We start from the raw sequence: 13,625 nt of genomic DNA, 5'->3' as shown, positions 1-13,625 counted from the left end.
TGGTTTGGAAAAAAGAATATTTTCAATATAGGCTAGCGTATGGAGTGTATATATTGATATAGGCATATCTATTGAATTTAAAGTCTCTTCACCTTTTGTTCATTGGCTACAATAGTATTGCTCAATAAATGTATTGGTAACCAAATAGTCTTGAGATTTATTTAATTACTAAGGGTTTTCTATGAAAATTAGGTTTTAAAAAGATATACAAAAACACATTTACTTACATTTCTAATCGCGTCAGCTACATAAATAAGGTGCGAAATTGGGTTAATTTATGATTAAATGCCCGCCTTGAAGAACCATGTGATTAATTGTGAAAAACATCTCACAGCGTCATAAGGCTTTGTTTCTTATTCTTATTCATGATTTCAATTATTTACTTCTCTGATTACGTTCTCATTGGCTATTTAAGTTTACTAATTTTATGCACGATTGCTTCTCCTTGCCACACGTGCGATAGGTATTGCTTGTTTGTTTATATAACTACTCCACTAACGTTGGGAGCGCTTCGGTTTATTTCTATCTGTGGAACAGCTGTGTGTGTCATGGTCAACTCGCTTGCGTTGCGCGTACTAGTGGGAACCACGCTTACGCGCACTTGTTTTGTGTACTACGTGAATCGTAGGTAGGAAACCTTTCTTGCTTCCAGCAATTTTTATACGTTTGTCACGAAACCTCGCACCAAATAGAAACGACGGTTTAATAAAAATTAAATATTATGGATTTGTGTAACATATGGAATATTATAACGAATATGGTGACAGGGACTGATATATTGGTAAAATATTCAATTAATAATTATTATGATGCCGTATGAATAATTTACAGCAGGCGGTTATTATTTTGCTTAATTAATAATATTTATAGTAATAATGACACAATGTCTTCTTTATTATATGATGAACACAACTAGGCTATATTGTGCTGTACATGACATCAACAATTGCACATACATTTTTGAAAAATTAGCATATTAAAAAATGAACATACATCATTTAATTATCTTAACATAATTGTTTATATGTTTCTTAAGCTCTGTCTACACTATCAAACTAGTTTGACAAAAAAAGTGCGATGTGCCCAAATATGCTAGTGATATGGTCAAATATGGTAGTGATGTGGTCAAATATGGTAGTGATGTGATATCATCATGTCCATATATAGGCACATCACATTTTATAGTCACATAAAGTTTGATAGTGTAAGACAAGGCTTATATATGTTGCATTAGGGAAGATCTTCCTTGTTTGCAAGATTCGAATGATGAAGAGGATTTCATTTTTTTTTTAAATGTTTTTATTTATTTATTTTTATTCATTTGATTAGTATGATTGCTACAATGTATTATTTTTTTTTAAATTTATCTTTTTTTTGTGTTTTTGTGTTTTTGTTTGTTTATCAATGTGTTCATGACGATTTGTCATGTCAGTTTAATCATCATTTACTTTTTTTAATGTTGTTGTTTATTTTGTATGACGGCACCACCGAAAGGTGTGTGCCACAGATTCTAAAGTGAGTACCAATAAAATACTGAAATACTGAGGTCGAATGCATGCGGAAAACGCAACGGGATTTATTTATATCCTCCCCGTGTTAATATCGTCTACGTCAAAAAGTGACGTACCGACCCTATTCATTATAGTGTTCTATTTTGCGACACTAAATCCACAATGGGTGGAGACACCGCTTTCACTGTTGGTGAATTGACAGACCGTGGCTTTATTGATAATCCCGCTATAGAAAGTTAGTTTAATGAATCGCTTCAGCGAGTCTAAATTCAAAAGTGGTTATATTTTATCGTTCACGTACATACCTCTAATTAATAGCTGTGTGATCCTGAATGTGAACAATCGTAAACTAAAGACAGTATATGTATGTCGTAGCAATGGCACCAAGCAAGTTTACGTTTTGTGTGATATTTGGATTGCTTTTACCTGTATTAATTAGTAAGTGTTTTGAATAATTCATATATTTTACGATTTCAAGATCATTTGAGGCTGTCTTATTGTAAGATTCAATCGCCTATACTTTCAGTGTGTCCTCTGTTCACGTAGATTGACTCACCTGAATCCTGTTTTTAGTGGCGTGGAAGCGACTCTATAGTTCACTATGTCGGTCGGTCGGTCTGTCGGTCGGTCCGGTATCACTATGCGTTTTATCGCTTTCTGACCTTATCTTGATATCAGTTTAATCTAGCTAGGTCAATTTTTCACAGTATATTCCTTATGGCCAGGAATCGATGTGGTTATGTTTTCACGGTGCGCAATAAAAAATTACGCGGTCTACGCACGATTTAACGAAATCACGTTTGTAATCATATCTTCACAACCATGAATCACAATTAAATAAAATTTGGTACTCATAAATTTCAGGGCATAAATCATCATATGGCAATACAATTACGTGCGTAGCGCATGTAACGCATGCGTACGCGCGCTTAAAATTTTCAAAATTTATTTTCGATGAAATAAGAGTACGTTTCAGGCAATTTTAAGCGTTTACAAAATTGCCATGAGTGCGCATATTTTTGCGCGCGCACTGCGCGTTAAATGTTGTTCCGCACTCTTTTTGCCCGATTTCTGTTTTCTTGACTTACTTTTCAACTCGAAATTACGTTATACGAGCACGTCAAAAGTGACAGGCTACGCACGTGTAAATTAAAAAATATAAATGTTTTTAAACATTTCAACATTTTTAAACATGTTTTCGGTAATTTCAGTCAGTATAGTTCACTATGTCGGTTGGTCTGTCGGTCGGTCTGTCTGTCGGTCCGGTATCACTATGCATTGTAGCACGCGACTTAATGGCTGTTGGCCTTGTTGCATTGTGTACCCACTTGAGTGTCCCTTTGCTTTACAACAAACATTCTTTTATAATTAGCTACAGTAGACATGTTTGATTTCATTACATAGATATCGTATTGTATTCTTCTAAAAGAACAACAATGTAGGACCTAATTGTTACACTGATTCGTGTTTAAAAAAGAAATTTAACTTTAAGTAAGTTTAAGTGGCAACTATTATTAGACCAACTTGATAATGATACGTAGTGAATCACGTTGTTGTATATTCAAATTAGGTGTAGCCTATATCAATTGGTTTCATTTATGAAGATACACAATATGTATACGTCCATGTAGATATCTTTTAGGCCTATTCAAAAGATTAAAAGGAGGAAATTTAGTAGTTATCAATTCCAGGAAAAAGGGTGCTGTGTATTTTGACTATAATTATTGATTTTTCTCAATTCCGGATCCGATGCATCCGGGATTGAATTTTTTCTCTCATTTTTTCCGGTTAAAAAATACAAAGACGAAATCATCAAGCAAAACATGTATGTTTATTCATAGTGTAAAGAATTAATACAAGAGAGAGCCGGGGAGCGAAGCAACATTTGTCAGGTAATTCTCGGCGGAAGTAAAATTCTACATTTTTATGTCTATAACCACTTGTATCATAATTAGGGTAAGGCAAGCTAGATTTCATAAAACTAACTAAAGTAAAGCAACACAATTGCTTTTGAAAATACTTTCGATTCAAAACGTTTTAAACTTTTTATTCACCAAATTTTGGGTGTGCTATAATACCTATTTGAACCATAATCGTCGGACTTAAAGTCGTACCTTGGTTTTTATTTTTAGTATTTTGATTAACATAGCTATAGAAAATCAGCACTGGTGACTTATATTCTTAACATTTAACCAAATCTCCCTTTTACATCGTAATCTTTTTTTAAGAATCCTTCAATTGATTGAAATTATGTAACATTTTATGGCGTCCCTGGCGGTCAAAATAGCATTTTGTGGAGTTGATGTTACGTGCACGTATAGGCCTCCAACTCGCGTGGAGTAAAATTTTGTACCGGTCCCTATTTTTCTGGTGGCAATGTAACTCATTGTAGTACGGGTTATTATGTCTTCCAGCTCGATATTTGTGCCAAAATAGATTTTTTTTTAGCTAACTTTGTTATTCTTGAAATGCTGAATCCAAAAAAGTTAGGTGCCATTTTTTTCGACCACTCCTTCAGCCGCCATTTTGTATTTCAAAATGACCGACGTTCCACACTAAACTTGGTCATCCATGGTATCATTGGAAAGGGAATGTAATACTGATTATTTTATTCCATTACACCCATATCAATAAACGCATAGTTACATAGTTATTGCGAAATAAAACAAATCACGTGACCAATAAAGGTCAAAAAGGTCAAAATGCAATTTCACCAAAATACTGTACTGTTTGGTATCGTTGGATAGATTTTTTTTTATTCTGAATACAGTTTTACTAATATCTATTCTATTTTACTTTGTTTATTGTCATAATTTTCTAATTATGTAAATAAATTGTTTTTAAATGTTCCTTGTTGTTTTTTCATGCTAATTACTTTCTTATTTACATACAATCTGTCCTATTGGTATATAAGTACTTTAGGCGTACTTGTTTTCTGTTTTTCTTCTGATGAGAATAGTTTATCGAAACATGTCACATTTTAAGGCAGTTTGCCTATTCATTAAATCGCTATACTCATTTTAACAATGGCAAAAGTAGTCTCCTTCGTATTAAGATAAATACGGTTTTTCTTATTGGTTTTACAATTCATTCAAATGTTTGTTTGATTTTCATTCTACTTTGTTATTGTCCATTTATATGTTTTATAGTATATTATATATTATCTTAATACTAAATAAGTACCGTACGGTACTGGATTACATTTAACTTCAATGTCAAGTTTCCGAGTTATTTACTTTAAAATCAAAATAACTATAGTCCGTGAACAATGGTGAAATCAACTGTTGTCACGTCACATCTTTGTTTTGTTTCGTTGGATAGAAATTCTGAATCTATTTTATTTTTAGTAGTTTATATTTCTGTTTTTCGTAAAAAGAAAAAAATGCTACGGGTCATGGTATCATTTGCGTAGCGTTCAAAATCATTTGTATTTTTGTCAAAGCGGGTACCACACAATATAAAGCCATCTGTTCACAATGCCAATGTTAATTGGCATGCCTTTCCCTTTGAACCTCAGATGAAGTGCAGCAGCAAACATTTTTTCATTTGATATTATTATACAGTGAAAAAATCTTAAGAATTAAAAAAAAAAAATTAAGATCAATTAGTTTTCCTCAAATAAAGTTTACACGAAATAAAGAAAAGTCAGTGTCCTATACTGCTGCCTTTACAAACTACCAATCGATATTGTAAAGAAACGAATTCGGTGTTTTTAACATCTAAAGGTTCCCTTTGATTTTTACGTATGGTTTGTGATTATCGCAATATAAATCCTAACTATACGTGGTTATTATTAAAAGCCACATAGAATAATTAATCAAACTATACTTGTTTCTGGTAACTTAACTTTAAGAACTTATCGGAAATAAGGGAAACAAAATCCGCTTTCCAGCAATAATATTCAAATTAGTTTGAGAAAAACGAAATCTTTTAACTACAGACTCTTTATAAATATATACCGTATTTAACGATTTCAGTTATTGAATTCCCTTTTATAAATTTGTATTTTAATTTTGTTACTTTTACTGCATTTCTCAGTTATATTTATCAAAAATGCAGTGGAGTGCGACCACACACCGGTAGAAGATAGAATCGGCCTTTCAGTCATCGGTTATTGTTCTTGGGCATGATCCTATTGTATCCGTTTGTTGTTAGTATTTGTATTCTTGTGAGCCACCGATTTAATTTATATTCAATAAAATTATGTTATCATCTGAAACGGTGGAAGATTATTCGACCACTTATACACAGTATAGATGAGCTGTTTTCTATCCTGCCTTTATGGTCACACAAATATCCAATATATATAATATAAGAATGTGTAGGCCTACATAAATTAATTTAAATAAGCAACAACTTTTTTATCGATTTACTTTATATATATATATAGGCCTAGGCTTACAACATACAACCATGCTATTGGCAGAAAACCATGTTTGAAAAAAACAGCATAGACGCCACTGCACTGGATATAGTTATAAATAAAACTACATTAACTAGCAGAATTAAGACAAATCTAAATTACTTTCCAAAGTTACGTTTCTGTTTCTGCTGTAGTAGTTGTATGAACTTGCTCAAATAAAAGGTACTAAAATCAATTACTTTACCTCCAAATCATGTTTGCGTCGCAACTAATTTACCTGCAAAGCAATGGTTGTTTGATCTTGTTTTCTACTTGCAATGCGAAAACCGGGCATATCGAGGATCTTGATAGTAAAACTTATCTTATACTAAAGTAGTTTCACACACTGAAATTGTTATTATAACCAGATAAATGTTACCAACATTTGAATGAATAAAAAAAAAACGTATTTATCTTTAATACGGAAGAGACCTTTTTTATTGTACATTTAAAAATTTATTTACATAATTGGAAAATTATGACAATAAATAAAGGAAAATCGAATAGATATTAGTAAAACTGTATTCAGAATAAAAAAAGCTATCCTACGATACCAAACAGTAAAGTATTTGAGAAAATTAAAATGTTGACCTTTTGACCTTTTTGGTCACGTGACTTGTTTTATTGTTAAATAACTATGTAACTATGCATTTTTTTATATGGATGTAATGGGATAAAATGATCAGTATTATATTCCCTTTCCGATGATACCATGGATGACAAAGTTCAGTGTGGAATGTCGGCCATTTTGAAATACAAAATGGCGGCTGAAGGAGTGGTCGAAAAAAATGGCACCTAACTTTTTTGAATTCAGCAACTCAAGAATAACAAAGTTAGCCAATAAAATCTATTTTGGCACTAATATCGAGCTGGAGCTAGTTTTCCTTACATATGTGACTGTACTATTGGGGTTATGCCACTTAAGGCCCATTCACACTAGAACGATAACGATCGACGATAAATATATAAGCATGCATTTTTTAAACATAAAACAAAAGAAATTAGAAAGGGTTTCGTTCTAGGACTATAGGATAATCATTTATGCTGTCTTTGATAAAATTAATATTTTTAAAATTCCAATCAAATGACGTCATGATACATAAAAACAATAAAATCGTTGTATTATCACGATATTATTGCTCTTACTAATCATGACGTCATTTGATTGGACGTGTGGAAATATAATTGTCATCAAAGGAAGCATAGATGGTTATTCTATAGTTCTAGAATGAAAAGGTTTTATATTTCTTTTATTTTATGTATGAAAAATGCAAATTATTGTCTATTATCGTCGATCGTTATCGTCCTAGTGTGAACGGGCCTTTAATTGTATTAAGCAACCTACCACCGTCATTATCATTGAATTTGCTCCGGATCGATAAGTCCTATATTAAAACTGTTATTAAATTTAATAAAATATTAATTTGTGATATCGTAAACACTGTAACAACACTTTTGTTATAAAATCGTCATCGTCACCACTACACGAAGTGACACTAACCTAAAAATCTGTAATTTTTGAAAAAATTTTTTTTTCGATATTTTCATTATGTCATGGAGTAAAGAATACTCCATGATTATGTATATCAAACTCTATGTTTTCACAAAATCTAAACTTTCAAATATCATTAATTAATTACATTAATTAGACAATATAAAAAAACACTATCATATGGAATTTGCGTTTTTACGAAGTGACACTATTTATTAAATACCCGTATGTGTGCTTGCCAGCGCCACACGGGTAATGAATTTTGCGCGTTTGTTTACAGTTTTGGCCTAGCCTACAGATTGCATTTTATCAAGAAAGACGGTAAGTTAATTAGTTTATTTAAAGAATTTTAGTCCGCTCAGATATCCGTCATGTCGAGGCCTATTATATATTTATTTTATAATTTATAAAACAGTAATTTGACCCACTTTTAGCCTAGGCCTAGTAGTACTGGCCGCGATTTTTTTTTTCGTACAGTTGGGGACCCCATGTGAAAGATAGCCGAACTACTTCCTAAATATAACTAAACCTAACCCTCTAAATAATCTCTCTCTCACTATAAAGTAAAAGAAGTAGCTCATGGGAGTCAAACCCCATACATCGACATGTAAAGTCCATTAACATAGTCTTATCCACTCGACTACACAGACGGCTCGACAGAAATCGTTTGCATTAGCGAATTGTAGTTAGCTGAATTCTTACGTCACACCTTATGGATATTATTAATGAATATTCATGTTTATTTTGTGACGTTTCACGAGGGGTCCCCAACAACTTATGTACGAAAAGAAATATCGCGGCTTGATTTGATTTGAATTGAATTTATTTGGAAAATCATCATAAAAAATACATACAAAGTGATAACATAAATTACGGACATTACAAATAATACATTTATAAAAGACTTTCCAGGATAGCCCAAAAAGCTTATCAGCTTATTTCCATTGGGATCCTGCCTACTTTACTTTTCTGTGACGTTTAGGCATAGCCAGCTGGCCCAGATCTAACTAGGCCTAACAAACTAGAGTATGTGTATGCCCAGGGAATAGTAGTAGTAGTACTACTACTACTTGGCTAGAGTAGACTCTCTATTCTAGGCTAAACTACTCTGCTTGATTTTTAACAATAAGAAATCACTGTTAAAATGTGTTTTTTGTTTTCAGAACAGTTTCAAGAAAATAAGGTAAGGGGGAACAACCGAAATTCGATCAACAAGCAATCTGTCTACCTCAATTTAAGGGAGAAGGTATCAAGTCAAAGGTTTAAAAAGGGGAGGTGTAGGCAGCCTGTAGCAAGTGTTTATGTTATATGAGCATTTTAGAGGATGTGTACATCACAGAACAATGGATTGAATAAATTAAAAAGCATACTGATAATAGAAAAAAATAATGTAACGACATTGATTAAGTATTTAATAATGATTTATATAACAATAGAGAAAAATCTTTGATATAAATTAATACTGGCATAAGTATTGTATTACTGAATTATTAATTGTTCAATGTTGAAAAAATAACTAATTAATATTTATTATAATATGGAAAAAAAAATATGAATATGTTCATTATGCTTACTGTACATTCCAGATAGGCCTATTTATATGTCTATGTATTAGGTTTTATTAAAAGTGTTAAAGTAGGTCAACCTATGTTTTTAGATTTATTTGATGTGGTTGTTTCATTTATAAATAACCTAGGCCTAACCCTGTCTACACTATCAAACCATTTTGACAAAAAAAGTGTGATGTGCCCAAATATGGTAGGGATTACGCCATTCTGTCCATTTAAGCACATCACATTAATGTTGGTCACATTAAGTTTGATTTTATTTATTTCAACACTATTTTACTAGGGTGGTCCATCCAGTCGAAGGTGATCATTAGATAGAAAAAACCTCACAAAAATGCAATTTGATAAGACAATAACATACAACACTTAAAAAATAAATCAAAATAAATAGAATTTATGAAAACTAACAAACTAAAATAATGGAAAAATGAATTGAATCAAAGGGAAAATCAATGAAAACAATACATTGAATGGCCATCTCATTGGAGATGGCCATGCAACAAGGAAGAGATGGTTCTTGAGCAAAAATGTGATGGAAAAGGAAGATGAAGCAAGTTGGATAGTGCAGGCAAGACTTAAAAGAGACATGACTGTTTGGAATGTATTGTTCACTTATCAAGGACCATACATAATTGTTATGATGTAAGATCATTGCATTGAAAAGCTATGAATTACACAGTAGTGCCACTTCCAACGCACTAGAAATACGCGGTGAAATGGAATTTGCGGTTTCACGAAGTGACACTAACTGCATTAGTGTCACTTCGTAAGCGTAAACTGCGTAGGGAAATGAATTTTTCAGTTTCACGAAGTGACACTAATGTTTATCTTTAATTTACTTGGTAATTAATTAATATGATTTAAATTAAATTAAAGTAATGGGTAGCTGGATTGTCTAACTTTGTTAAATTAAAAATCTTAGTGACATTTTTTGAGGACGAAATCGTGTGTTTTGTGAAGCTCGTTTCTTCAATCATGTTTTTCTCGAAACGCTGTTTTCATCAATTACGCGGTTAGTGTCACTTCGTGGTGTCGACGACGAAATGTCCTTATGGTTATGTCAATATGGAACCATACACTATTGAATGGTGACCATATGGTACGTGCGCGTACGTCCGTATACGTATCTTTTAACAACGGTATGGAAGTATTACCATCTCGGCAAGCAGCGACATACCACGTGTCAGTACTCAGACCATTGTGGGATTTTTTTAAACACACAGCAAATTGTTTCAGCATGTATTACTACAATATAAATATTTCAGTGACTATATTTACAGTATATTGCAAACAATATGTTAGAAAAACATTTTGTTTGTTTGAATATCTTTCGTTTACATTTCCAGACAGCATGTTTTTCTTTTACAGGAATCAATATATTTCGCGCCAATCAAACATTTATCTTGACTTCGATTGGTTGCGCATTTTTTTTCCGCGTCAGGAACTTATATTAATATATGCGCATAAACCAATTCACTGTATTGCAATTCTCCATTCAATGGATGTTAAGATTAGTTGCGCGGCCATATAGATTCTATAGAAAAGAAGAAACATTCTATAGACAATAAATTATTTATTATCAAACAATACTTAGTGACCATGTTTTGTTTGTTTTTTTAAATATATTTACCTTTACCAATAGCGAATGTATTAATATGATTTATACTGCAATTGAAATGTACCATTAGGATTAGTTTCATTTCTGTGATATTTAGTACGGTATATATTATTTTGTCCTGTTTTGTTAGGCGTCCCTGACAAAAGCATTTGCTTTCTTGGTGCCGCCACTTTTATTAGAAATACATGTTTATTATGCGGATGATGAAATAAATTCTATAGAAATTGAAATAGGTTTTCATGGAAATGTTGTACTTCTAGAATACCACAGAGCTCTATACAATTTTCTATAGAACTCTATAGAACTCTATAGAATTCAATAGCATTTGTAACTCTTTCAGAAATAAATTGCATTTGATTCCGACACTCGTTATCTTTAGGAGGCTAATGCAATTGTTGTTAACCAGAAACTACTTAGTCAATTGAATTTATAGCTGTGTCATTTTCCAAAAAAAGTTTTATTATATATTATTTTGTGATACATATTCAGATACAAGATTCGTAACAATACGTCTCTTTTCCTCAAATAAAAAAAATAATCCTTATTGTGCAAACTTACAGCCGAGGAATTAAGTTAAATAATTGAAGACGACTCTGCGTAGGGAAATGAATTTTTCAGTTTCACGAAGTGACACTAATGTTTATCTTTAATTTACTTGGTAATTAATTAATATGATTTAAATTAAATTAAAGTAATGGGTAGCTGGATTGTCTAACTTTGTATGTATGTAAATTAAAAATCTTAGTGACATTTTTTGAGGACGAAATCGTGTGTTTTGTGAAGCTCGTTTCTTCAATCGCGTTTTTCTCGAAACGCTGTTTTCATCAATTACGCGGTTAGTGTCACTTCGTGGTGTCGACGACGAAATGTCCTTATGGTTATGTCAATATGGAACCATACACTATTGAATGGTGACCATATGGTACGTGCGTGCGTCCGTAGACGTATCTTTTAACAACGGTATGGAAGTATTACCATCTCGGCAAGCAGCCACCTACCACGTGTCAGTACTCGGACCATTGTGAGATTTTTTGAAACACACAGCAAATTATTTCAGCATGTATTACTACAATATAAATATGTCAGTGACTATATTTACAGTATATCGCAAACAATATGTTAGAAAAACATTTTGTTTGTTTGAATATCTTTCGTTTACATTTCCAGACAGCATGTTTTTCTTTTACAGGAATCAATATGTTTCGCGCCAATCAAACATTTATCTTGACTTCGATTGGTTGCGCATTTTTTTTTCGCGTCAGGAACTTATATTAATACATGCGCATAAACCAATTCACTGTATTGCAATTCTCCATTCAATGGATGTTAAGATTAGTTGCGCGGCCATATAGATTCTATAGAAAAGAAGAAACATTCTATAGACAATAAATTATTTATTATCAAACAATACTTAGTGACCATGTTTTGTTTGTTTTTTTAAATATATTTACCTTTACCAATATCGAATGTATTAATATGATTTATACTGCAATTGAAATGTACCATTAGGATTAGTTTCATTTCTGTGATATTTAATACGGTATATATTATTTTGTCCTGTTTTGTTAGGCGTCCCTGACAAAAGCATTTGCTTTCTTGGTGCCGCCACTTTTATTAGAAATACATGTTTATTATGCGGATGATGAAATAAATTCTATAGAAATTGAAATAGGTTTTCATGGAAATGTTGTACTTCTAGAATACCACAGAGCTCTATACAATTTTCTATAGAACTCTATAGAATTCAATAGCATTTGTAACTCTTTCAGAAATAAATTGCATTTGATTCCGACACTCGTTATCTTTAGGAGGCTAATGCATTGTTGTTAACCAGAAACTACTTAGTCAATTGAATTTATAGCTGTGTCATTTTCCAAAAAAAGTGTTATTATATATTATTTTGTGATACATATTCAGATACAAGATTCGTAACAATACGTCTCCTTTCCTCAAATAAAAAAATAATCCTTATTGTGCAAACTTACAGCCGAGGAATTAAGTTAAATAATTGAAGACGACTCAGCAGTTTTTAAAGAAAGAAAACCTTGTTTTATATATGTTTATATTATTATATTTCAATTGTACTATAGGCCTACTGCCTTTTTAGCTACTACTTCAAAACGAAATAATTAATAGCTAGCCTATGGTAGGCCTAAAAAACGCGACAGTGACAGAAGTTACTGTTGAAAGCAAAACAAGTAAATACATAATAAATAAACACATAAATAAATAAATTAAACAAAAAAAACTCGATATCAGACCAAATAAGGTCATGTATATAACTGTATACTAGGCGCAAAGCAAGTTGACCAATCAGGTGACAGTTCGGGTGTTGCATCGTGTCGTTATTTGTCACATTACCTGATAATCATGAACTAGTTCATGGGATAGTAGCGCCCATATTGAAGCGTAAGTTTTGTATTACTTTTTTACCGAATAAACTGTTTTTGTAGTGCTGTAAAAAAGCGAAGAATTGCAAAAACAAACTTTGGTGGAAAAGTTGTTTTTATACTTAGCATGACGTTCTTGTAATGCCATACACTATTTACATTTAGCAACCTAAAGTATTTTGACATTTTTTTTATACCAAGTAAAAAGGTCAAATCAAAATATTTTGTCCACAAGCGTAAATCGGCTCTTTGATCTTTATAATTTTTTATTCACTTTTTCTTTACTTATCGGATGATTGCACTCGCTGTCTAAGTCGTCAATACTTTTATATAAAAAGTTTGTACATTTGCTGAATCACTGAGATTTCTTTACTTCTTATTGATTTATTCAATTGCGTAAATCATAACAATTGTAATTACAAAAAACCACAAGGAGGCACAGAAATTAATTTCGGCCTCACCAACAGTTTCTAAAATGGAGTGAAGACTAAGGTTTACAAGGCTTCTGTCTTTTTTATAAAATATCCAACCACGAATGAGAACCATAAATGAGGATTTTTGAAAGAGAATTTTTTTTTTAATTGTGTATACCTAGCTAGCCGCTTGATTGAACAAGCACGAATGTGCAATACTCGGGGTACAGC

At 32.0% G+C, this 13,625-nt stretch overlaps 1 protein-coding gene across 1 annotated transcript in view; it reads left to right on the top strand.

Annotated features, from left to right (window-relative positions):
- The first annotated feature begins 1,819 nt into the window (after positions 1–1,819).
- LOC140059087 (uncharacterized) overlaps positions 1,820–13,625 on the top strand; it is a 53,097-nt gene continuing 41,291 nt past the window's right edge. The window contains exon 1 of the mRNA XM_072104957.1: positions 1,820–1,949. Coding sequence (XP_071961058.1) covers positions 1,874–1,949 — 76 coding nt within the window. The 5' untranslated portion in view covers positions 1,820–1,873. The remainder of the gene's footprint in view (positions 1,950–13,625) is intronic.

The sequence above is a fragment of the Antedon mediterranea genome, chromosome 1 (assembly GCF_964355755.1).
Source record: "Antedon mediterranea chromosome 1, ecAntMedi1.1, whole genome shotgun sequence".
Classification (NCBI taxonomy): domain Eukaryota; kingdom Metazoa; phylum Echinodermata; class Crinoidea; order Comatulida; family Antedonidae; genus Antedon; species Antedon mediterranea.
Note: the sequence above shows the minus strand (reverse complement) of the source record. Positions and strands in the feature narration are given on the sequence as shown.